At 44.3% G+C, this 27,677-nt stretch overlaps 1 protein-coding gene across 2 annotated transcripts in view; it reads right to left on the bottom strand.

The window, feature by feature from the left end:
• Positions 1 to 27,677, bottom strand: part of serac1 (serine active site containing 1) — a 266,772-nt gene that overhangs the window by 56,343 nt on the left and 182,752 nt on the right. For both annotated transcript variants that reach the window (XM_048536593.2, XM_048536595.2), the window contains exons 13-14: positions 19,620 to 19,717; positions 11,918 to 12,100 (exon numbers count right to left, since the gene is read on the bottom strand). In XM_048536593.2, the coding sequence (XP_048392550.1) occupies positions 11,918 to 12,100; positions 19,620 to 19,717 (281 nt within the window). The remainder of the gene's footprint in view (positions 1 to 11,917; positions 12,101 to 19,619; positions 19,718 to 27,677) is intronic.

The raw sequence follows: 27,677 nt of genomic DNA, 5'->3' as shown, positions 1-27,677 counted from the left end.
TGTGGGCTAACCAAAGTCCTGTACAGCTTTAATATAACCTCCTTGCACTTATGATCCTGAACTGATAATGGCAAGTCTTCTGATGAAGGCATGCCTCTTAACTATCCCATTACCCTGCCCTGTCACTATCAGAAATTTGGAGACAAATATCCAAAAATTCCCATTTTTGAGCTTCCTAGTGCCCAGCCATTCATCGAATACTTGCTTGTCTTGTTAATCTTATACTTATCAAGGTTAAATTCCATCTGCCACTGATGTGCCTTCTGACCAATTTGCTTACAGTCTCCAGAAACCTCAGACCTTCTTTCTTCAAGTTAACCTGGCCAATCTTTGCACTATTTGCAAATCTATGAATCAACTCCCCTCAAACTCTCATCTACATAATAAGACCATCTGGTAAAACCAGCATTTAGTCATCTGCTCAGTACATGTTGATAGTGCACACAGAGGTGAATGACATTGGTGGGACGACATGGAGGTGATGCCTCGAGGGCCTAACAACCATAAACATAACTGGGCAATGTCTTAGCAAATGGAGATCAGCCTTCTGTCCAGGTTAACCATTCACCTGCCTTCATTACCAAGTTGGAAGGTGGCAGTTATAACCCAGTACCTGAGGCCAAGGTATAAAGTTAACTTTTATAATTCGTTAAACAGGGTTAGAAGATGCTTTCAAAGTGCAGATTGGTACAATTGAATAGTCAGTGAACATTAGCACCCACATGTCAGGTGCAATATGGGGAACTATCAAGTCATGTTTCTGCTGAACAAGTATCTTCAAAAATGAGGGGTTATTCTCAAAGGGCAGGTCTAGCACCTGTTCATCGACCATTTGAACACAGGTCTACACCATAAGGCTGTTGCCCCTCTAATCTCCTGTCTCTTCTGTTTTGCAAGGTAGCAGCAAAGAGTTATGGATGCTATCTGAGCTGTGTATCATATTCTGGAGTGAGTTCAGCTTCCTGACACCATTCAATGCCACTAATTGGACACAAAGCTGACGCCTGCCCAATGTGCATTTAAAGACAGCATAGTAGTTACACTGCAGATGCAGTGATAAGTATGAACCCAGAAATGATACAGGCATTGGGCGTCCAAACTCAGCTTGCAAAGTGAAGCCTCATGTGACCCTTAGAAATATTTATATACAGAAAACCTTGTTTTAACTGGCCTCTTATGAACCGACACTAAGGGTAAACCAGCAAAAATTATCTAGCGAGTTTTGAGACGATTTGTAGCTCAGGTTGAGGCTCTGGATGTAAATTTGCTCGCTGAGCTGGAAGGTTCGTTTTCAGACGTTTCGTCACCGTTTTTTTTATTTGAAAAAATATACTTTATTTATAGAATGTACAAAAAATAAAACATTTATACATCTACCCAGTCATGCAAGCCGCTCCGGGTTACCCAGGGGGTAAGTACACCAACTAAAGGAAAAAACAAAGCAAAGAAGAAAAAAAACAAAGCAAAGAAAATACCCTGGTAGTCGTCTCCCCGCACAGTCCCTGTTGGCCCCCTGACCAGTTGGGAAGGCACCAGCTGGGCCCAGTTACCAGATAGGGCCCTTGTTTATATTCTGGATGAGGGGTTTCATACGGTGGTCTTCCCCCACCGTGCCTTGGCGGCGGCTGCCCCAAGCTTTAGCACGTCCCTCAGCACGTAGTCCTGGACCTTGGAGTGCGCCAGTCTGCAACACTCGGTTGGGGTCAGTTCTTTCAGCTGGCAGACCAGCGAGCATCTTTCACCGCATTGATGGTCCTCCAGGCGCAGTTTATGTTGGTCTCGGTGTGCGTCCCGGGAAACAGCCCGTAGAGCACGGAGTCCTGTGTCACGGAGCTGCTCGGGACAAACCTCGACAAACACCACTGCATCCCCCTCCAGACCTCCTGCACGTAGGCACACTCCAGAAGGAGGTGATCGACAGTCTCGTCCCTTTCGCAGCCGCCTCGAGGGCAGCGTGCGGTAGCACAGAGATTCCAGGCATGCATAAAGGATCATACTGGCAGAGCCCCTCTCACCGCCAGCCAAGCAACGTCCTTGTGCTTGTTTGAAAGTTCAGGCGATGAGGCATTTTGCCAAACAACTTTGGTAGTCTGCATGGGGAACCACACGACACGATCCACCCTCTCCTTTTCCCAAAGGGTCTCGCGAATACTACGTGCTGACCACTGCCTGAAGGCCTTGTGGTCAAACGTGTTTCCTTTCAAAAATTTCTCCACGAAGGACAGGTGGTACGGGACGGTCCAACTATTCGGAGCGTTCCGCAGCAACGAGGCCAGGCCCATCCTTCGCAACACCAGGGACAGGTAGAACCTCAGTAATTAGTGACACTTGGTGTTTGCGTACTGAGGATCCACGCACAGCTTCATGCAGCCGCAGACAAAGGTAGCCATCAGGGCGAGGGTGGCGTTCAGTACATCCCTTCCCCCATTTTCCAGGTCTTTGTACATGGTGTCCCTGCGGACCCGGTCCATCCTCGACCCCCCCAAATGAAGTGGAAGATGGTCCGGGTGACCGCAGCGGCGCAGGTCCAGGGAATAGGCCAGGCCTGCGCCACATACAACAGTACCGAAAGCCCCTCGCACCTGACAACCAGGTTCTTACCCGCGATGGAGAGGGACCAGAGCATCCACCTGCCCAGCTTCTGCTTCAGTTTGGTGCTACACTCCTCCCAAGTCTTAGTGCACACCCCAGCTCCACCGAGCCAAACGCCCAGCACCTTCAGGTAGTCTGTCCTGACGGTGAAGGGGATGAAGGAGCGGTCGTCTCAGTTCCCGAAGAACATGGCCTCACTCTTACCCCTATTGACTTTGGCACCCGAGGCCAGTTCAAACTAGCCGCAGATGTCCAACAGCCTACTCACCGACTGATGATCGGTACAGAAGACGGCAACATCGTCCATGTACAGGGAGGTCTTCACCTGAAGGCCTCCGCTGCCTGGGATAGTCACGCGCTTCAGGCTCACATCCTTCCTGATGGATGCGGCGAAGGGCTCCCCACAGCACATGAACAAGGCAGGAGAGAGCGGGCAGCCCTGCCTGACTCCAGATCAGATGGGAACCTCTTGATGTTCTCCTTTACCATCTCCCACCAGTCGCCCGGAGACTCAAAGAGGGGTTTCACGGTTCTCTAACCGGCGTACTCCCTCTTAAGCTCCTCAACGTTCTCTGGGGTCAACAGAGTCGTGTTGAGCTTCCACGTCCCCTTGCCGGCCTGCTGGTCGTCCTGTAAGTGACAGTTGGCCAGCAGGAGGCAGTGGTCAGAGAAGAACACCGGCTCAATGCCGGCGGACCTGACCGAGAACGCCCGTGACACAAACAGGAAGTCTATCCTTGAGCGGATAGACCCGTTTGGCCGCAACCAGGTGTACCTCCGCTGTGCTCCGTCTGCACAGGTGCTGAAGATGTCGAGCAGCTTGGCGTCCTTCACCGTGCCCATCAGGAATCTGGACGTGACGTCCAGTTGACTCCCCCCACCCACTGTCCCCACGCCGGATCTTCCATCTGCATCGATGATGCAGTTGAAGTCTCCGCCTAGGATGACTGGCCTGGACGTAGCCAGCAGGGGTGGAAGCCGCTGCAGGACGGCCAACCGCTCACTCCGTACCGCTGGGGCGTACACGTTGATCAGCCTCAGGAGAGCGTTCCTGTAGATGACGTCAGCCACTAGGAGGCGCCTCCCCCACCACCTCCTGAACTTGAGAGATGGTGAAGTTGTGCCCCCACAGCAGAATAGCCAGGCCTGAGAAGCAACAGTCGTTACGCCCCGACCAGATCGAAGGCCCACAGGTCCAGGCGCCCGGCCATTTCCTGTACCTGCTGAGGTGCGGGCCCCTTCAGGGCCCCAGCGGTGCGTGGTTGCGTGTCGGAGGGAACCTCAGGACACCTCCCGTCCCCTGGAAGCAGGGTGCTGCTTTCCTTCTCAGTTGAAGTCTTCAGCTTCTGCTTTGGGTGGGCCTCCTCCAAATCCCCCTCGTCAGAGGAGCTCTTATAGCCCCGCCTAGCTGCCTCTTCCCACCTGATGGTTGCGGAGCTGGGGGCCTTCGGCGCGCCTTCCTCCTCGTCTTCCGGACCGTCGTCCCCGCCCCTGGGTCACCTGTCGCCTCCTCCATCGACTCCGGTTTGTCGGGGGGGAGCGGAGCCTGCAGCAGCGCTTTGCTGGCCTCGGGTCCATCCTGCGGGGCTGGGCTCTCCTGCACGACCTGGCCCTCCGGCACACTCGGGGGTCCTTGCAGAGGCCTGGTGCCTTCCTCTCCTCCAAGGGGGGCTTGCCCTGCATTGCCCTTGCCGGCGATCTGGGCGTAGGTGGTCCCCCGCCGCAGGCATGCCCTGTAGATGTGGCCCGCTTCCCCGCAAAGTTTGCAGCTTTTTTCCTTTAGGCAATCCTTTGCAAGGTGTCCCTCCTCCCTGCAGATGGTGACTTTGCAGTCGGCTGCCATGTGACCTGACCTACCACAGGCATGGCAGACTTTGGGTTGCCCTGCGAGGTCAGGTAGTCCTTGCTCCCGCCGATCGCGAAGCTGGACGGTGGGTGTATGATGTTCCCGTCCGTGCCCGTCCTCAGCGTCACCTCGACCTGCCTCTTACTGGTTCAGATCCCGAAGGGGTCCATTATGTTGGTTAGGTCCCCTTCCACCTTCACGTACCTTCCAAGGAAGGTTAGGACATCAGCTGCTGGCACATGCGGGTTGTACATGTGTACAGTGACCATACGGCTCCTCTGCACCAACATCACGAACAGCGGGACGGCGGTCAGTACAGAGAGGGGGCCCTCCCCTCCTTTTTCCTTGAAAACCTCCAGGAAGCACTCGCAAAGCTTGGCGCTCCTGAAGGTTACATCGTAGAAACCTCCTCCAGGGAAATCCTGCAGGTAGTAAATGTCTGTAGCAGCGAACCCACAACAGTCCAACAGGACCCTCTTCACGAAGGAGGTGTGGTCCACAGGTGCACCGTCATCCACCTTCTTCACGGAAACACGGATGGTGTTCCGGACCCCCTGACCCGGGTCACGAGCACTTGCGCAGCCATCGTTGCAGGTTGGCTGCTCCCCTGAACCAGTGTTAGGCCAAAGGCAGCAAAAAGATCCACCGTTGCAAGGCTGCACAGCCAACCTGACGTTTTTCTTCCACCTCTAACACAGTCACGCTCTCCTCTTCTCGGTCCATAAAAGAGTGGGTCTTTATTTTGTTCTGGATGTAAGCTGGTTCACTGAGCTGGAAGGTTCGTTCCCAGACATTTCGTCACCATTCTAGGTGAGCCTCTGGTGAAGTGCTTGTGTTACATTCCGCTTTCTGTTTATGTGTTTAGGTTTCCTTGGGTTGGTGATGTAATTTCCTGTGTTGATGTCATTTCCTATGTTGGTGATGTCATTTCCTGTTTTTTCTCAGAGGGCGGTAAATGGGCTCCAAATCAACGTGTTTGTTGATGGAGTTCCAGTTGGAATGTCATGCTTCTTGGAATTCTCATGTGTGTCTCTGTTTGGCGTGTCCTAGGATGGATGTGTTGTCCCAATCAAAGCGATGTCCTTCCTCATCTGTATGTAAGGATACTCGTGATAGTGGGTCATGTCTTTTTGTGGCTCGTTGATGTTCATGTACCCTGGTGGCTAGCTTTCTGCCTGTTTGTCCAATGTAGCGTTTATCACAGTTCTTGCAAGGTAGTTTATAAATGTCGTTCGTTTTGCTTGATGTCCGTATAGGGTCAGCAAAAATTATGTATCTCAAAACAGGATTGTTTATTGTATTATTCTGCCCAATTATTGTAGTCATTTTTCATTTATTTACATTAATGTAAATATACTTACTGTTTAACTGAGTGGCCACACGAAATATCAATTGTTGATTCAATTTTGACTTAATTTCTCCTCAAATACCGCGATATCTGAGTAGTTAGTTGAGGATGTGTGAGAAGGCTCTCTGTCAGTAAGTTTTATTTGAAGCAAAGCTGTATCATTATTCAAGCGACTACACTGAAAATAAAGTATGACATTGATGTGTATACCCCTTGCATTATGTTTCTATTACATACAGTGTGTTTTCACATTGCTTACGTGGAACATTTGAACAATTGGCACACTCTTAGCCCCATAAGTGCTGGTTAATTAAATGTCTGCTGTTTTATAGATATTACGTTACTTTTACAGCTTCATAATGGCACCAAAAGAAGCAAGATGCATGCCCGGTGAACGCGTCTTGCAAGAAATACAATACGCAGGCCCACTGAGCCTATGCCGGATCTCTGTAAATAGGATCTCTCAACTATTTGGATGCACATTTGAAATGCTATTGTATCCAAAGATATGGGCTGAGTTCTGGAAAATGGAATTTGGGTGCATGGATAGAACATAGAACATAGAAAAGTACAGCACAGTACAGGCCCTTCAGCCCACGATGTTGTGCCGTGGAATATTCCTAATCCAAAAATAAAGTAACCTAACCTACATTCCCCTCAATTCACTGCTGTCCATGTGCATGTCCAGCAGTCGCTTAAGTGTCATTAATGACTCCGCTTCCACGACTACCACTGGTAAACTATTCCATGCGCTCACAACTCTCTGGGTGAAGAACCTCCCTCTGACGTCTCCTCTGTACCTTCCTCCTAACACTTTAATACGACCAATGAGAACACAATGAGCTGAAGGGGTCCTTTTCCAGGCTGTCAAAACTCTGACTCTATTGATCAATCCAATCAATCCCATGCTGCCATTCTATCCTTGCAGCTGTATCATGCTTTTTTTTTGTCAAGCACAATCTGCCTTTGAGGAATCCATGTTGGCTATCCTTTAAAGAAACTTTTCCAAGTACCTATTGATTTTTTTTCTCTGAATAATGAGTCCAAAAACCTTATCCACCAGATGTTGAACTATCTAATTTTTAATTACTAGGATTGTCATTACTATCTTTTCTGAATAAGGGTACCACATTTGACACTTGTCAATTCTTTGGCATCTCCCCTTATCCAAGAAAAACTAGAAAATTACAGAAACTCCTTTGCTATTCCATGTCTGCCTTCCTCCAGCAATTTGGGATCAGATGACATATCCACTCTTAAGAACAGGCAACCTTTTCAAGATCTCCTGCCTCTTAAATTTCACCCCACCTTTTTCATTGACTTAATTTAATTAGTTAACTTAACAAGTTACATCAGATACCTCTTCCTTAGTACACACTAATACAAAAATATTCATGAAGTATTTGAGCCTAGTCCAACAAAATCTTTTGCAACTATTAGGTCCCACTCCACAGTTTAGATTTAGATTAGATTCCGTAGAGTGTGGAAACAGGCCCTTTAGCCCAAAAAGTCCAGACTGCCCCTTACAGCATCCCACCCTGACCCATCCCCCTATAACCCACACACCCCTTGTAGTTTAGCAGCTACATGATTGTCATGGTCATCTGAGTTTACTTGTTCTTGATTGCCATTTTCATTCTCATATTCTCTTAACCAATGTTACTTTCTTCTTCACTTTCCCTCTGAAACTTCTGCGTATTGTATTTCTTGCAAGACGCGTCACCGGGCATGCATCTAGCTTCCTCCTCTTCTGGTTTCACCACATCTTCAATTTGCCTTGTTATTCAAATAGTCCTAGTTAGGTATCCACTGTACTTTTTCCTCTGGTTGGAATGCATCTAGTTTGTACCCAAATATCTCTTGACGCATTATTCTACTCAAATATTTTTCAGCCGGTATTTGAACAAAGAAAATTACAGTACAGGAACCAGCCCTTCGGCCCTCCAAGCCTGCACCGACATGCTGTTGTCATAACTAAAACCCCTTATCCTTCCAGGAACCGTATCCCTCTATTCCCATCCTATTAATGTATTTTTCAAGACGTCCTTTAAAAGTCACTGTAATATTTGCTTCCACTACCTCCCCGGCAGCGAGTTCCAGGCACCCACTACCCTCTGAGTAAAAAACTTGCCTCGTACATCACTTTTAAACCTTGCCCCTTGGTCCAACCCATGGTCCTTGGTAACTGATTCTTCCACCCTGGGGAAAAGCTTCTGACTGTCCAGTCTGTCCATGCCCTTCATAATCTTGTTGACCTCTGTCAGGTCGCCTCTCAACCTCCAGTGAGAACAAACCAAGTTTCTCTAACCTCTCCTCATAACTAATGCCCTCCATATCAAGCAACATCCTGGTAAATCTTTTCTGTACCCTCTCCAAAGCCACCACATCCTTCTGGTAGTGTGACAACCAGAATTGAACACAATATTCCAAATGTGGCCTAACTAAGGTTCTACAAAGCTACATCATTACCTGCCAATTTTTAAACTCAATGGCCTGACCAATGCATGTCATATGCCATATTGATTCCCTTCTCCACTGTCACTTTCAGTGACCCGTGTACCTGTATATCCATATTCCTCTGCCTTTTATTACTTGTTAGGGTCCTGCCATCTACTGTATATTTTCCATCTGGGTTAGACCTTCCAAAACGCATTACCTCACATTTTTCCAGATTAAACTCCATCTGCCATCTCTCTGCCCAAATCACCAACTGATATATATCCAGCTTTATCCTTTGATGATCCTCATTGGCTATCTGCAATTCTACCATCCTTTGGGTCATCAGCAAATTTACTAATCAGACCAGTTACATTCTCCTCCAAATGATTTATATACATTACAAACAGTAAAGGTCCCAACACTGATCCCTGAGGAATGCCATTAGTCACAGCCCTTCGTCAGAAACGCACACTTCCATTTCTACCCTCAGTCTTCTGTGACTGAGCCCGGTTTTTTTTTATCCATCTTGCAAGCTTACCTCTGACCCTGTGCGACTTTACCTTCTGTATCAGCTTACCGTGAGGGACCTTGTCAAAGGCCTTAGTGAAGTCCATGTAGACAACATCCACTGCCCTACTTCATCGATCATCTTCGTCACTTCCTCAAAAAACTCAACCAAGTTAATGAGACACAACCTTCCCTTCACAAAACCATGTTGTCTCTCGCTACTATGCCTACTGATTTCCAGACGGGAGTAAATCCTGTCTCGAAGAATCCTCTCCAATAATTTCCCTACCACTGACATAAGGCTCACCAGCCTGTAATTAGCTGGATTATCCTTGCACCCTTCTTAAACAAAGGTACAACACTGGCTATTCTCCAAGCCTCTGGACCTCCCCTGTAGCCAGTGAGGATAAAAACAGTTCAATCAAAGTCCCAGCAATTTCCTCCCTTGCCTCTCTCAGTATTCTGGGTATATCCCATCAGGTGCTGGGGACTTGTCAACCTTAATGTTTTTCAAGACACCCAATAGCTCCTTTCTTTTGATCTCAACATGACCAAAACAAGAGTGGTAAGGGCGTGGAACGCCCTGCCTGCCAATGTAGTTAACTCAGCCACATTAGGGGCATTTAAACAGATGGATGATGATGGGATAGTGTAGGGGGAGGGGCTTAGATTAGTTCACAGGTCGGCGCAACATCAAGGGCCAAAGGCCCTGTTCTGCGCTGTATTGTTGTATGTTCTATAAACTATCTACACATCCTTCCCCAGACTCATTATGCACCAATTCCTTCTCCAGTGAATACTGACACAAAGTACTCATTTAAATCTCACCCATTTCCTCTGGCTCCACACATAAATTACTTTCCCTATCCTTGAGTGGACCACCCCTCTGCCTGGTTACCCTCTAGCTCTTTATATATGTATGAAAAGCCTTGGTATTTTCCTTAATCCTGTTGGCCAATAACTTTCCATGACTCCTTTTAGCCCTCGTGACTCATTGCTTACGTTTCTTTTGACTTTCCTTGTATTCCACCCTTGCTTCATGTGTTCCCAGCCTCCTAGCCTTGATAATATTTCCTTCTTCTTTTTGATTAGGCTCACAATATCTCTCGTTATCCAAGGTTCCCTAAACTTGCCATACTTATCCTTCACCCTTAAAGGAAGGCGCCATTCTGGAGTTCCCAGCAACTTACACTTGAAAGCCTCCCACATTTCATATGTTGATTTGCCCTCAAACATCTGCCTCCAATCGACATTCTTCAGTTCCGCCTAACATTGTCGTAATTAGCCTTCCCCAATTTAGCGCCTTCACCTGACAACTACATTTATCTTTATTCATCAGTACCTTAAAGCTTACTAAATTGTGACCACCTGTCCAGGCTTGTTCCCCAATACTAGGTCCAGTATGGTCCCTTTCCCAGTTGGGCTATCTACATACTGTGTCAAGAAGCCCTCCTAGATGGTCCTCACAAACTCTGCACCATCCAAGTCTCAAGCACTGAGTGAGTCCTAGTCAATATATGAGAAGTTAAAATCACCCATGACAACAAGCCTGTTACTTTTACATCTTGCCAAAATCTGCCTACATAGCTGTTCTTCTATCTCCTGCTGGCTGTTGGGAGGCCTGTTGTAAACATTGTGACTGCACCCTTCCTGTTCCTGAGCTCTATCCACATTGCCTCACTGTATCAGCCATCTGAGGTGTCCTCCTGCAGTACAGCTGTGGTATTCTCCTTATCAAGTTGCACAACTCCCCCACTCCTTTTATATACCCCTCTATCCCACCTGAAACATCTCTGTAATAGCACCAACATCATAATTCCAAGTACTAATCCAACCTCCAAGTTCATCTGCCTTATCTGTTACACTTCTGACATTGAAACAGATACACTTCAGTCCACCAGACCCACTTTGTTTCACACCCACACCCTGCCTGCTCTTCCTCTGAGTCTTACTGGCCCACTTCTCTAGTTCCCTTTTTTTGCTTTGGTTCCCACCCCCTGTCATATTGGATTTGAAACATTAGATCTGTTTCTCTCTCCACATGCTGCTGCCAGATTTCTCTAGCATTTTGTGTTTTTATTTTTAGATTTCCACTATCTACAATGTTTTCCTTTTATTTGGTTCCATTTATCTCGGTGGCATCATTTCTCAGCCTATTAAAATCAGTTTTCTTCCATTCTGGAAGTTAGATCGATTTTACCATCACTGCCAAGATCACTCTTACTTAAGTATTTCCCCATAGACACTTGTTTTTGGGTACTTGCAAGGGTACCCAAAATTGACCCTTTATTCCTGTCATACTTGAACAAAATTTCCTCAAGGCTGTTGAATCCACTTTTTCCTACTTCTTTCACAATCAGTAGTTTCTGTGTTTTAAAATAATCTGGCTAGAGGTCTATATATTTTCAGATTTTATATACAGAAAGTAAGGACAGACAGAATTAATCCACTTTCCTAAGTTACTAAACTACCTATTCGGGGATGCTGGTTTAGACGTTAGAGTTGAATGAGATTCTAAATGCTGAAATTCAGGAGGAATACTTTGAAAGCTAAAGATACCCCAGTTATAATCAGAGCACCCATGCACCTCAAAAACTCTTTGTCTCCGTTTGACTTCTAAGATCAACGGCAGTTGAAAATCTGCATGGCATCTCACTAAGCGAGGCTGCAGGCTCCCAGTGGTGAACACGCCACTTATTTGGTCCTGCATACGGATTTCAAAACTGATCAGAGATTCAAAACTTCGGTACTTCTTTTTGCAGTCTCTTCTTATTTGCATCACTGTATTCTGCCTAGGTTTCATCTCCTTTATTTTTCAATAGGTCTGTCGGGTGCATTGCTGTTGCTATTCTCTCAATTGCTGAATTTTACCTCCATTTCCCTTATATTCTGAACCTGAATTCTGAAAGGCCTTTGACTCTCAACCTTGATAATTTAGATTTTGACCAGAAATGGGGAAGTCCACTAAATTTTTTTTTAGGAAAACAATCTTGGAGAAGATGTCAGATTGGTTGCATTGAAAAGTCATCACAGAATTTGGTGTTTGTGGAGAGAAACAAAAACAGTAACATTACATACACCGCAAATCATCTACATGGTTCCATAGAGAATTCAAATTTAAAGTGATACACAGTATGAACATCCGGAAAACAGAACATTGAGGTGACCACAGAAACCAATCTTACCCTTACTAAGTTCTTTGACTTCAATAGAGGGAAACAGTAGAAAACGGGCACTGACAGAGTACTCTGCTAAGCGTGATCCACGATGAGGTACACTGTAAAATACAATCCCTCGAGTATTCTGAACCACTGACCTCATTTCAGGATCCTCTGAAGCATCTAAAAGCATCTTTTTGACTAGCAAGCCTGTAATAGAAAGACCATATTAACTAAATGCAAAGACATTTGCCTTGATAAAAGGCAACATGACCCAAACTATGTCCACATCCTCAATATTATTGCAATGGTACTTAAATACAAATGTATCCAGCCCAGACTATTATCACAATTAGGTGTAATGACTACACCAATAGGTGCACTAACTATGAACTATTATGAAGTGGGCATTTAGTCTCGAAGTAATTTTGCAATAACACAATGTTTTAAAAGCAGATAAAGTTTTGCAGAGATGCTCCTCTTTGAGTGAAATCTCCCTTCATGCAAATGAGACAGTGCACTGAGGTGGAGCCTCTAAACAAAATCAATCCTGAGATAGTAAAATTGCTTCCAAAGTAATCCAAAATAAATGTTTGGTTGGTTGATGTTTGGTTTGATTTGAAAATGCAAAATGTCAGCATTGGTTTGGCATCTGGGCAAGTAGATCAGCACATTATCAACGGACTGCAGGAATCACAGATTGGTGAGTTTTGTACAATTGTACAAGCAAAACTTTAAGATTGGATAATCTGGGATCGGGCAATAACTGGTTGCAAGTGAGACCAAGTCAGAGGGCAGGATGAGTGGGTTAGATAATGCTTCTGATAGAGTTCAGAATTATTTCCTCAATGAGGTCAGATTACACCGCACTATCAAGATTTAGCCACTTTACTTTCTTAGTGGAGACAGGCTAAGGCATCGAGAAGTATGTCCAATGTCCAGGATTTCGATCCAAGTGTTTCCAAACTCCAGAGCTTTATCTTTAATGCTTCCTAGACTTAGAACCCAGTACCCACTGTCCTTCAACACTCCAGATATTCTAACAAATTGCTGTCAGATGTCAACATCACTTATCCGACATCATTCATTTTTGAAAGTGCATTGCATTGTAAAGGTTCAGCACCTCCATCACTGTACTGTTAAATCCTGTGACCCACAAACCCATTCAGCCAAACTGAGGTTCACAATTCTCGTTACCTCACCCACTACAACATTCTAATTAACACTGTCATGCTTCTAAACAAAGGTTATCTACTTTAAACATAATGCACCTTATTTATCAGCCTTCTGTGCATTCTAAGAAAACTAAATTAACTAAGAAAAACAAATGTGAAACAATTCATGGAACACAGGAAATCTATACTTAATTTACTAGTTGCAGGAAAACAAATGTTTTTGCAAAATTATTTCATTAGACTGTTTCATTGTTCTGCATAATATCCCTGTTGCAGATATTTTTAATCAGATGGTTCAAAAATATTATGACACATCACTGAAGTAGATGGGACTTGAACCCTAGCCATCCTAGAAGTAGAGACAAGACCATTGTGCTGCAAAAGCCCTTTCCTGTTGTTGTAAACAGAGCGTTCTGAGATACAAATAACTTCAGAACTTGCTGCAGCTATGACTTTGGTTCAGAGAAAGAAGGAAGTGCTGCTTTTCAGGTCTCCTTTTCAGCCTTCAGAAACTGGTGAGCAAGGTTTCAGTTAGATGAACACACAGATTATTGGCATTTTTTAAGATTTTATTGCTCCAAATGCATGTAATAAGTTGTCATTAGATGTAATCAATGCAATCACATCTATAATAAAGAATGCAGACCTTTTATGTGGTGTAGTGGTTGTTATGTTTGCTTTATATGCAAAAGGTCCCTGGTTTCAAACCAGGCAAAAACATTAAGGGTTTCTTGTGGTGAATAGTTAGAGTCCCTAAGCACAGAATGAGAGGCCTGGATTCAAGTCCCACCTGTTCTACAGGTGTGTAATGACATCTCTGAACTGGTTGATTAGAAAAAATAGGTTTAAAGAAGAATTGCATTGGTGGCACGGTGGCTCAGTGGTTAGAACTGCTGCCTCACAGGCCAGGGTTCTGGGCTCGATTCTACCCTTGGGCAACTGTCTGTGTGGACTAGATTCCCTACAGTGTGGAAACAGGCCCTTCAGCCCAACAAGTCCACACCGCCCTTTTGGAGCATCTCATCCATACCCATCCCCCAATAACCCACACACCCCCCATCACTACAGGCAATTTAGCATGGCCAATCCACCTAGCCCGCACGTCTTTGGACTGTGGGAGGAACTGGAGCACCCAGAGGAAACCCACGCAACATGGGAGAATGTGCAAACTCCACACAGACAGTTGCCCAAGGCTGGAATTGTTAAATTTCCCATAGTGTTCAGGATGTGTAGATTAGGTGGGTTATAGAGGATGAGTCTGGCTGGGATGCTCTGAGAGTTGGTGTTGACTTGTTGGGCCAAAGGGCCTGTTTCCACACTGCAGGGACTCTATGATTCTATGATGATCTCAAGGAGTATCAGTTGAGGAGCTGCAGTCTGAGCTATGCCCACTGTAATTCATCAGGGAGAGTGAAAGTCACCTGCTCACATTATTGCAGGACCAGTCACACCCTTTAAACTAGATACTTCAGATTTGGCCTATAGTCAGGGACAAGATCAAAATTCCCTCCAATTTGTTTCCTTCTGTGTAAGGTCTGTGTGTGACAATGACTTCTGGAACTGGAAGTCAATGCTGTGATCTGCATCAGCATACTGATCTCCATGTGCAGTAGGGTGGAGTGGCTGCGCAGCTTAGAGGAAATGTTGGATTGGTGGATGTTTCACGATCCAAAACGCAGCAATGGAGGAGACTCATTTCTTGCAATTGTCAAACATGTTTGAGGTTCTTAAAACTTGAGTGGATGAGAGTAGGGACTGTGGGGAGGAAAAGCCAATTGACCATGGTGCAAGAATGATTCATTAACAGGAATAAAAAGTAATGTAATTGAAGTAGGGGGTGGGCAGTCAGTATTCATAGGGAATAAATATTGTTCTTTGCCATAGTTCTGAGTTCCAAGGCTGTGTTGTCTGCACACTGACAGGGTTAAGGGTAGCACAGTGGCACAGTTTAGCACTGCTGCCTCACTGCTCCAGGGACCAGGATTCAATTCCAAACTTGGGCGACTCTCTGTGTGGAGTTTGCATGTTCTCCCTATATCTGCGTGGGTTTCCTCTGGGTTCTCCTCCCACAGTCCAAAGATGTGCAGGCTAGATGGACTGGCCATTTCAAGTTGACTACAGTATCCAGGGATATGCAGGCTAGGTAGATTAACCATAGCAAATACTGGGTTACAGGGACTGTGAAGGGGAATGGAACTGGGTGGGGTGCTCTTTGGAGGGTTGTTGTGGACTCAATAAGCTCACTGGCCTGCTTCCACACTGCAGGGATACTATGATTTCTTCAGAATGGAGAAAAACTTTGATTGAGAGAGTAAAGATTAAGGTTTGAGGACCCCATGGGTACCACTGGTGCAGATGTGATTAAGAGAGAGTTCTGCTGTGGCTGAATGGGCAGCTAGAGAAAAATATAAAAAAGCAGAGCCACAGATATATTATTACCATTATTACTGGATTACTGTCTTAGCCACAAGCAATTTACCCCTCATCAGGTAAATAAGATTAAACTGTTGACTACATGGCTCAAAGATTGGTGGGGGAGGAATGGTTTTCAATTGATGGGGCATCGGTACCAATACTGGGGAAAAAAAGGGAGCTGTACCGTTGGCACAACCTTCAATGAATCACACTGGGTCTAGTGTCCCGGTCTATCATATAACCAAACCTGTGGAGAGGACTTCAAATAACAGGCAATTGGGGCTACTCATATGCAGGACGATTTGGAAAGATGAAGCAATAACGCAGGGTAGTGATAACCAGAAATATGATAGGAAGAGACAGGAAAAAATTAAAAGTGTGCATCAGAAAATAACAGAGTAGGGGAAAATGACAAAAAAGACAGAATTAAAGCTGTTTATCTGAATAAACACTGATTTTCGCCTCCTGGAAGTGACAGAAGAGGTGATCAGAAAGGGCGTAATAACATGACACATTGGACCTGGAGAAAACTTTTCATTATTCCAACAATTAAATGCTGAGTGAAAAGATACATTGAAGACTTTCTTGACTCATCAATGATAATTTAAACATTTAATGGCTATTTAAAGGTTTCAATTTGCCAATCACCTCCCCAGTGGGCAGGAAATATGGTGAGGAGCAAGAGTTTGCTGTTGAGAGCCAAGGTCCTATCCTTGCCTCCAACCCACTTGACACCACCGTCCTCTTCCACGAGACTTATTTTCTCATCACTGGATCCCCAACGAGCAGACTTTACAATCCAAAAACTCTCAGCTGTTCTAACAAATCCAACAGCTCTTAATAAGCTGATTGGTGGGCAATTGTAGAATCAAAGTATTCTCCAAGGTACAGAAAGAGATCATTTGTCCTATCGAGTCTCCACTGACCGTCCAAAGGTCATCCTATTCCCACAATTCTGAATTTACCATGACTAATCTAACAAACCTGCACATTACAGGGCAATTTACCTTGGCTAACCTGTACACATATAGACTGCGGGAGGAAAACGGAGCATCGATTGGACACCTGTAAAGAGATGAGGAACGTGCAAACTCCACACAGACAATCAACTAAACCTGGAATCAAACCCAGCACTGTTAGGCACAGTGCTAAGCGCTGTGCTGCCATAATTAGTGAGGGTGGCATGTTAGTCAACACAGAACATGTTTTCTCAAACTGATGAAAATAGGAAAATTCCATCATTTAAGTAATCAGTAGAGGACGGAAAACTAATCCCAAATCAGAGAGAGGGACCCATCAAAGTTAACATCAGCCAAGAAACAATAGTGAGGAAAATAAAGATAAGAGAACACTTTAATTGAACGTGATCTTCCAAAGTTCTCTTCGGGTTTGAAAACTGTCGAGAAAGGTGACCAGGGCCTTGTCGACCAGTCAGCTAAACATCTCTTGTTAAGAAATTACTCAAGTTTATAATTAAACAGAGTGTACTGAACAGCTTCAAAATTTTCAGCTAATTCATAAGATAATAAGACATAGGAGCAGAAATTAGGCCATTTGGCCCATTGAGTCTGCTCCGCCATTCAGTCATGGCTGATAAGTTCCTCAACCCCATTCTTTCGCTTTCTCCCCATAACACTTGATCCCCTTGATAATCAAGACCCTATCTATTTCGGTCTTAAATGTATTCAATGACCTGGCCTCCACAGCATTCTATGGCAGTGAATTCCATAGATTCACCACTATCTGGCTGAAGAATCCAACATAGTAAGCAACTGAACAATTTGAAATTTTCAGTTAATCTCAGAGAGTAAGCATGGATTTGTAAAGGGTAGGCCATGCCCAAAGAACATGATTGCATGTTTTTTTAAAAAGAGGCGACTGAAATTGAGAGTGGAGAATATCCATGGATCTTATTTAGATGGACTCCTAGGAAGGCAGTTGATCAGGTCCCTCATAAAAAACTGCTGGCCTGAAGTAGAAACTCATGTAATTGATGACAAATTATTGACCTGATTACAAAACTAGATGTGCATCAAGAGACAGAGAATACGAATAATGAACAGATAGTATTATTCAGGAAAGATCTGTGAAGGTGCCTTAACATATCTTTAACAATTTCTTTGGATAGGGTGCCATATACCCAAGTTTGCCATTGACACTGAATAGTTAGTAAGGAAAGGACAATAGATAAAAGTGTAAATTTTAACAGAATAATTGAGACAACAAGATTATGGATCTTAATATATAAAATGTGACACGATTTAGTTTGAATGAAAGAAAGATAACAGAATACTTCTGAAATGATGAAAAACTGGCAAATATGGTGGTTCAGAAATTTGTAGGATTCTGGTACACAGATTTCTAAAATGTCACTACCGGGTACACAAATAATCTAACAGGATGATAGAATGCTGGCCCTCATATCTACAGAAATAGCATATAGGATGGTAGAACTTATGCTGCAGCTATACAAAACTTTACTCAAGACACAGCAAACAGATCCGGATATCACACCTTAGAAAGGATATATTGACCTTGGAGCTCAAATTTACTGGAATAGTACCTGGACTGAAAGGGTTAAATTATGCAGAAAATTAAATTATGCTACTGAGGTATTTAGCAGGTTAATGAAGATATGATTGAAGTCATCAAGACCATAAGAAGAAAAAGGGAGAAATTATTTCCACTGATTGGAGAATATAGGGTGTGAGATTTCATGGTTAAAAAATTAGTTAGACTTTTCAGGAATGAAATTAGAAAACACTTACCTTGACTTACAAACTATGGTAGAAGTTTAAAATTCTCTTCTGAAAATAGTGATTTTTGTTAACTAAAAACTTTAAAGAATATGGGATAAAGGCAGCATATCAAGTTAGAACACAAATCAGCTATAACCTCAGTGATGTTAGAAATGGCTTGAGGGAATAAACAGTCGACCCCAGTTCCCAAATCATTTGGTAGTACTGCAGAAGTTGCGGTTGTTTTCTTTTGAGCAGAAGGATTAAGGGCAAGTTTAAGAAGGTGTTCAAAATCAAGAATAATTTTCCTTTATTTAATCTCTTAAAACTGTCTTCAGTGACAGAAAACAGCCAGTAACTGAAGACATTGATTTCAGATGATGGGCAAAAGAACCTGAAGTAGGAACCTGAAGATGTCACAGTGGGTCAGTCGTTAGCACTGCTGCCGCACAGCACTGGAGAACCAGGTTCAATTCCAGCCTCAGGCAACAGTCTTTGTGGAATTTGCACATTCTCCCCATGTCTGCGTGGGTTTCCACTGGATGCTTCAGTTTCTTCCCACAGTCCCAAGTTGTGCAGATTAGGTGGACTGGCCATGCTAAAATGCCCATAGTGTCCACGGGTGTGTGGGTTAGGTGGATTAGCCATGGGAAATACATGGATAGGGTAGGGGGGTGAGTCCAGGAGGGATGTTCTTCAGAGACTCAATGCAGACTTATTGGGTTGAGGGGCTTGTTTCCAAACTTCTGTGATACAGCGATGATAGTATAGTAACACAGGAAGAGGCTGTGATCTGCACTGCCTGATGATGTGGTAGAAGCATGTTCAAGAATGATGTTCAGAAGAGAATTTTGTAAGTAATTAAAGGAGAAAAAAACTAAACAGGGCCAAGGGGAAAGAGGAAGGAAAAGGGATTAATTGATAAGATTAGATTCCCTACAGTGTGGAAACAGGCCCTTTGGCCCAACAAGTCCACACCGCCCCTTGAAGCATCCCAACCAGATCCATCCCCCTATAACCCACACACCCCTGAACACTACCGGCAATTTAGCATGGCCAATCCACCTAGCCTGCACATCTTTGGACTGTGGGAGGAAACTGGAGCACCCGGAGGAAACCCACGCAGACACAAGGAGAATGTGCAAACTCCACACAGACAGTCGCCCGAGGCTGGAATCGAACCTTGGCCCCTGGTGCTGTGAGGCTGCAGTGCTAACCACTGAGTCACCGAGCCGCCCCGAATAAGGTCCAACAAACAAACAGTATGATGGGCCAAGTGACCTTCTTTTGTAATTTATTACTTCAGATGTGATTTAAGTCGGAGCCTCATTCAGGTACAGAAATATTTTTCAAGGTGGCATAGAGTAGGAAGAAAGGAAACTGTTTTTGTAAAGTTCTTACCTCCCATACTATGTGCTACCCACACCACTGGCCTATCCCCAACACCTGCAGCTTTCAGTTTAGTCAACAGTTCCCGACCCCTGTAAGCCATGGATTTCCTGGATAAAAACAGAGTGAGATAAGTCCAGTTTCACCACAGCTATCATTTCACCTTCGTTTCAAGCATTAGAGTGATTCTAAATTTTAAAAATTGCAAAATATATAATGTAGAGACAGGTCAACAATAAAATAACTTCTATTAAAAAACGCATGTAGAAATTGCTGGAGAAACTCAGCAAGACCATCTGTGGAGAGAAAACAGAATTAATGTTGAATCCGTTGATTCTTTTTCAGAATTAGAAGCAGCTAAAAAAAAGGGAAACTGAACTCGAAATGTTAATTCTGTTTTCTCACCACAGATGCGGAGTTTCTCTAGCAACTCCTGTTTTTATTTGTTCCAGATCTCCAGCATCCATAGTTCTTTGTCTTAACTTCTGTTAAATTAACTAACAAATTAGGGAATCTTAGAAAATAAAGTATTTTGAAGGATCACTGAACCTAAAGCTGTAACGACAGCAACAACCTGTATTTATGTAGCATCTTGACCATAATAAAACACCCCACGCACTTCACAGGTATTATAAAACAAAAGAAGCTGTTACAGGACATGATGAAAAGCAAAAAAAAGGTCGAGTTTCAGTAGTGCGTTAAAGAATGAAAGCAAGGTAGAGAGGCCGAGAGAGGGAACTGAAAGGCATTGGTCCTCATTAACGGAAGTAGAGTGATAAAGTTTGGAATGCTTAAAGGCTTTAAATTAGAGGAGCATACGCATCTCAGGGGACTGTCTGGATGGAGGAGGCTACAGAGACAGACAGGGTTAATATGAAGAGAGATTTGAAAACAAAGGATTATGAAATAACTACACAGAGCTCGGTATCCCATCACCAAGTCATCCCTTTACTTACATGTGCACAGTACATAGGCTCTGACCAGCCAGCTCTAAGCCAGACCCTAGGACGAGGAGACCGTCTGAATCTCCTGTTTATATGTGCCACTAGGGCTGCCTGATTGGCCCAGATTAACAACCCCAATCAAGGACCTCACAGTTAACAAGATCCACCTGGCCCCTGTGCCAATCACTACAGACGAGAATTTAAAAACCAGAACGTCATTTAACTGAGAGCTAGTGTAGATCAGCAAGTACAGATGTATGGGTAAATGAATAAGGATATCGGATTGCAGAGTTATGGAGGACTTCAAGACAAAATGTGGAAGGCCAACAATTGGCATGAGCATAATGAAGTGTGTAGGAAACAAAGGTAAGGGTTTCAGCAGGAGAAGAGCCGACACAAGGGTGGGAATAATTGATGCGATAATTCATCGCATTGGAAATCCAAGCACACTACTTCTGTTGGTTCCACTGTATACTACAAATTACATCTTCAAAAAACTAATAAATTTGTTGAAAAAGACATTTCTTCAAATAAAACTATGTTGGCTTGTTCGAAATATTCTATGCTTTTCTAAGTGCATTGTTGAGACATTCTAATCATTGATTCCAGCACTTTGCTAATGACTGACGACACGATAATTGGTTTGTAGTTCTATGTAGCCTTCTTATCTCTTTTCTTAGACGCAGTGGTAAATTTGCTGACTTCAATCTAGAACCTACCAGAGTCTTCCAGAATCTACTGAATTTTGAAAAATCACAGCCAGGATATTGATTACCCCAGCAGCTATCTCTTTTAAAATGGTATGATGTAGTCCAGCAGGTTCTGGGAATTTGTTGGATTTTAGTCTTTTCAAAGCTTCTTTCCTGCAGACAGGAACAACCTTAATTTCCTCACTATTATCAACCTTTGGGATATCCTTTATCTCTGCTATGTAATTTGTATCTTCTACTATGACAACAGACACAAAATATTTGTATAAGAAAAAATATTGCAAATGCCCTTTAACATCCTTACTAAGTCACAGTTGGACTTCTTGCACTGAGTCTTTGGTCTAAATCTTATGTTTTTTCGGCTAAATGCGAGTTGCATCAAATTTTTGGAGAGATCCTTGCCACAAGGCCCAGTGAGATTACTCTCCTTATCTTACCAAACACACCTCATTAACGTCCCAGGGCAATCCTCTATCTGACCAATTCTATCCCCATTTTACTGCACACCCATCTGGGAACAAGTCGTCACCCACCAGATATCCTCCAAAAGACAGGTGAAGGAGAAGTGCCAAACATTTGACTCCCCAGCTCCTATGAAAAGAGTACCCTGTCCTTGCAGGTGAAGGCTAGAATAACTCTTGTAGGGCTGCAGAGACATCTATTTCCCAACAATCAAGTAAGTGGCATTCTTCATTCCACGCCATCCTTCCCTGTAATTGCGCAGTCAGTCTCATTCATTACATACCACTTCTAACCATAGGCCATGATACATTCTGTCTCGCCTTGCAGGTACCATCAAGACATCCACCACCTCACAGAGAAACAGCTGGCTCCATCAGATGTTTCATCACTGAATTTTACCAAGGCCTCAGAGAAAGCATCAGCAAGGCAGTCTCCTGCCCATTCCCCAGGCGCTCAAACAAATAGATGTAGAGGCAAACAACGACATTTATACAAACGTGAGAACTGAAGTATAGTGCAATATTATTCGTGCTGCCAAAGAGTCCTCAACAAATTTCCTTCTTCCTCTCTTTCTCCCTCTGACTATATCTCAGTATAATCCCTGTTTCGACAGCTGGGGTGAAGGGAGTATGCTCAGCAATTAGCCCTGCAAGTTTGGACAGGCAACCGTAAAGGTATTTGTGTCTGAATACACCAAACATAATAAGCATCTGGCCTCCTGGCTTGGATTTCCAAGAGTTGGAAAGGACAGGCAAAGTCACAGTGGACGGCCCATCACCTGTGAATTTTCAAGAATGGAGGCATCTGAGGAGCCACTGTGTAATCCGACCTACAGCTGGGTGCCTCCTGGCACTGTCCTGTCTCCTTGCAAGAAAGGGGCATCTAGGGGACTCACCTGGTTTCCCTATTCCTCTGTCTCTATACCTTCAATCTTAAGATCCAATGCTTGAAGCAATTGCCTGCAGGAATGTGCCTCTTTCTAGCAGTAGCTCCGATACTAACACTTCAGTGAGAACATGAGCATTAGATAGTGTGGAACCACAGTCTGGTGAGCACCATGCCATGACTGCTCCAGAAGCTGACTGACAAAGAAATGGCTCCTGCCATTGGCACTTGGAGAACTACCAGAGACCAGGCATCTGCCCAGCCCCAAGCAGGAGAGTAGCCTGTGGTGTTGATAATCAGAGTATTTTTTCAGAATGCACAGGAAGGAACAGGAACAGCAAAAAGGTATGTGGAATGCAATGGCTTTCATTGCCCAGAACCTGCAGTAGTGCAACAATTCACGTAATTGTCTGGCTGCTCCCTGGAAAGGTTAATGACGGCTAAGCAGTGCCAGGTCCTGGTACCCTCTGCTGCAGAGATGCACATACATGTAAACTGGACCTCAGAAGGCATAGACAGCACTTTCTCATTGCATAATCTGATAGCTAAAATAGCATGTCCTCGTCAACATATTGCTCCAGAAAACCATAACTAACAATTTCCAGAAATTTATCTTCCACAGCTTTAGCTCTCAATTGGTTTTTCCAGTCTATACAGAGACTGAAGTTACTCATGATAACAATGTTGCCCATGCTACATGTTGTTAATCAGAAGATGCGAGAAGCATGTCCCACACTACCACTACTATTTGATGGCCTAGAACTTCAACTACTGACCCTTTCTGTTTCTCATTTCTACTCAGATTCCATAAATTGTTCTTCCAACCTAAAATTCTCCCTTATTAATCCCATTCCTTATTAGCAGTACAACTCTACCTCCTTTCAGAGATAGTAAGAACTGCTGACGCTGGAGTCTGAGATAACGCAGTGTGGTGCCAGAGGAATGCAGCAGGCCAGGCAGCACCAGAGGATCAGGAAAGCTAGCGTATTGGATCAGAACCCTTCTTCAGAAATGGGGGAAGAGTAGGGGGGTCTGAAATAAATAGGGAGAGGAGGGGTGGGGCTGGGGAAGATAGGTGGGGTGGCGATAGCGAGTGCAGGTAGGCAATGGTGGGGGTTGGTCAGTGAGGTGGGAGGAGCAGATAGGTGGGAGAGAAGATGGACATGTTGTGTCAGGTCAAGGAAGTGAGGATGAGAGGGAGGGTTGGACATGGGATGAGATCGGGGCGGTGGGGAGATTTTGAAACTAATAAAGTCCACATACAGACCATTGGGTTGTAGGCTCATATTTAGGAGCTTGTACTGGTCCCACCTACCCCAGAGTCAGTCTCAATTCCTCAGAAAACCCTCCCTCCTACACCACATCTCTAGCCATAATTCAATCACTCAATACTTTTCTACTTCTGCTCACTTCCATGCGGCATTGGGAGTAATCTTGAGATTACTGCTCTTCAGGTCTTAATTTCTTTCCTAATTCCCTGAAATCTGCCTTCAGGATCTCATTTCTCTTCTAACTTATGTCATTGGTACCAAAGTGGGTGATGTCTTTTGTCTAAATTCCCTCCTCCAGAATGATGCCCTGAAGCTGCACCGTGACATCTTGAGATAATGAGAACTGCAGATGCTGGAGAATCCGAGATAACAAAGTGTGAAGCTGGATGAACACAGCAGGCCAAGCAGTATCTTAGGGGCAGGAAAGCTGAAATTTCTGGCCTAGACCCTTCTTAGGAAAAATTTTCTGAAGAAGGATCTAGGCCCGAAACGTCAGCTTTCCTTTTCTTATGATGCTGCTTGGCCTGCTGTGTTCATCCAATTCCACACCTTGTTATCTCAGATTCTCCAGCATCTGCAGTTCCTACTATCTATTGATCGGCAAGCATGGAGCCTCTTGCGCTACCAGACTGGATTTTTGAAACGGCTTGGTAGTCTAGGTTACGAAGGGACATTGACAAGATGCAGAACTGGGCTGAGAAGTGGCAGATGGGGTTTAACCCTGAAAAGTGAGAGGTAATTCATTTTGAAAGGACAAACTTGAAAGCAGAATACAGGGTTAAGGGAAAGATAGCGAGTTTTGAGAAGATTTGTAGCTCAGGTTGAGGTTCTGGATGTGAGTTTGCTCGCTGAGCTGGAAGGTTAGTTTTCAGACGTTTCGTCACCATTCTAGGTAACATCATCAGTGAGCCTCCGACGAAGTGCTGGTGTTATGTCCCGCTTTCTATTTATCTGGTTAGGTTTCCTTGGGTTGGTGATGTCATTTCCTGTTTTTTTTTTCCTCAGGGGATAGTAGATTGGCTCCAAATCAATGTGTTTTACTTTATATGTTTACTTTAGTGATGGAAAGGGATAGGTGTATACCACTGGGCAAGAGTTATAGCTGGGGGAAAGGCAATTACGATGAGATTAGGCAAGATTTAGGGAGCATAGCATGGTGAAGGAAACTGCAGGGGATGGGCACATTAGAAATGTGGAGCCTATTCAAGGAAAAGCTCCTATGTGTCCTAGATAAGTATGTACCTGTCAGGCAGGGAGGAAGCTGTAGAGCGCGGAAGCCGTGGTTTATGAAGGAAGTGGAATCTCTGGTCAAGAGGAAGAAGAAGGCTTATGTTAGGATGAGATGTGAAGGCTCAGTTAGGGCGCTTGAGGGCTACAAGGTAGCCAGGAAAGACCTAAAGAGAGAGATCAGAAGAACCAGGAGGAGACATGAGAAGTTGTTGGCGGATAGGATCAGGGTAAACCCTAAGGCTTTCTATAAGTATATAAGGAATAAAAGAATGACAAATGTAAGATTAGGCCCAATCAAGGATAATAGTGGGAAGTTGTGTGTGGAGTCAGAGGAGATAGGGGAAGCACTAAATGAATCTTTTTCAACAGCATTCACTCTAGAAAACAACAATGTTGTCGAGGAGAATACTGAGATACAGGCTACTAGACGAGGTGGGGTTGAGGTTCACAAGGAAGAGGTATTAGAAATCCTACAGAGGGTGAAGATAGATAAGTCCCCTGGGCCAGATGGCATTTATCCTAGGATCCTCTGGGAAGCCGGAGAGGAGATTGCCGAGCCTTTGGCAACAATCTTTAACTCATCATTGTCTACGGGAATAGTGCTAGACGACTGGAGGATAGCAAATGTGGTTCCCCTGTTCAAAAAGGGGAGTAGAGACAACCCTGGTAATTATAGACCAATGAGCCTTGCCTCAGTTGTTGGTAATGTGTTGGAAAAGCTTATAAGAGATAGGATTTATAATCATCTAGAAAGGAATAAATTGATTAGGGATAGTCAGCACGGTTTTGTGAAGGGTAGGTCGTGCCTCACAAACCTTACCTAGTTCTTTGAGAAGGTGACCAAACAGGTAGATGAGAGTAAACCGGTTGATGTGGTGTATATGGATTTCAGCAAGGCGTTCGATAAAGTTCCCCACAATAGGCTATTGTACAAAATGCAGAGGAATGGGATTGTGCGAGATATAGCAGTTTGGATCGGAAATTGGCTTGCTGAAAGAAGGCAGAGGGTGGTAGTTGATGGGAAATGTTCATCCTGGAGACCAGTTACTAGTGGTGGACCGTAAGGGTCAGTGTTGGGACCACTGCTGTTTGTCATTTTTATAAATGTCCTGGATGAGGGCGTAGAAGGGTGTTAGTAAATTTGCAGACGAAACTGGGTGGAGTTGTGGGTAGTGACGAAGGATGCTGTAGGTTGCAGAGAGACATAGATAAGTTGCAGAGCTGGGCTGAGAGGTGGCAAATGGAGTTTAATGTGGACAAGTGTGAGGTGATGCACTTTGGTAGGAGTAACCGGAAGGCAAAGTACAGGGCTAATGGTAAGATTCTTGGTAGTGTAGATGAGCAGAGAGATCTCATTGTCCACGTACACAGTTCCTTGAAAGTTGTCAACCAGGTTGACAGGGCTGTTAAGAAGGCATACAGTGATTTAGCTTTTATTAATAGAGGGATCGAGTTCCGGAAACAAGAGGTTATGCTGCAGATGTACAAAACTCTGGTGTGGCCGCACTTGGAGTATTGTGTACAGTTCTGGTCACCGCATTGTAAGAGGGATGTGGAAGCTTTGGGAAGGGTGCAGAGGAGATTTACTAGGATGTTGCTTGGTACGGAGGGAAGATCTTACGAGGAAAGGCTGAGGGGCTTGAGGCTGTTTTCATTAGAGAGAAGAAGGTTGAGAGGTGACTTAATTGAAACATATAAAATAATCAGAGGGTTAGATAGGGTGGATAGGCAGAGCCTTTTTCCTAGGATGGTGACGGCAAGCACGAGGGGGCATAGCTTTAAATTGAGGGGTGAAAGATATAGGACAGATGTTAGAGGTAGTTTCTTTACTCAGAGAGTAATAAGGGAATGGAACGCTTTGCCTGCAACAGTAGTAGATTCGGCAACTTTAAGTACATTTAACTCATCATTCGACAAGCAGATGGACGTATATGGAATAGTGTAGGTTAGATGGGCTTCAGATCGGTATGACAGGTTGGCACAACATCGAGGGCCGAAGGGCCTGTACTGTGCTGTCATGTTCTATGCTCTAATTAGCATTGAGAGGGACGAGGTATTAGTGATTTTAACAGGCTGGCCCAGGATGAACATTTCCCATCAACTACCACCATCTGCCTTCTTTCAGCAAGCCAATTTCCGATCCAAACTGCTTTATCTCCCACAATCCCATTCCTCTGCATTTTGTACAATAGCCTACTGTGGGGAACTTTATCGAACGCCTTGCTGATGTATTCTCAGCTGAGAGAGGCAAGGGAGGAGATGGTAAGGGATTTTATACTAATTTTCTAATCCTCTCTACTCACAGGGGGATACAAGAGGACTGGAGGTCTGATAATTCAAGAAGGAAGGTGGGAATATACCAGGAAACTACAGGCCAGTGAATCTAGCATCAGTTATGGGGAAAGCATTGGAAAAAGTACTGAGGGATAGCATTCATCTCTACACAAGGATTAATCAGATAGTCAGGATGGCTTTAACAGGGGGAAATCATGTCTAACAAATTTGACTGACTATTTTTTAAGAGATGTATCACATAAGGGACAGTGCTGGGGCATCAACAATCTGTAA

The sequence above is a fragment of the Stegostoma tigrinum genome, chromosome 9 (genome assembly GCF_030684315.1).
Source record: "Stegostoma tigrinum isolate sSteTig4 chromosome 9, sSteTig4.hap1, whole genome shotgun sequence".
Classification (NCBI taxonomy): Eukaryota; Metazoa; Chordata; class Chondrichthyes; order Orectolobiformes; family Stegostomatidae; genus Stegostoma; species Stegostoma tigrinum.
This window is presented reverse-complemented; position numbering and strand designations above follow the sequence as displayed.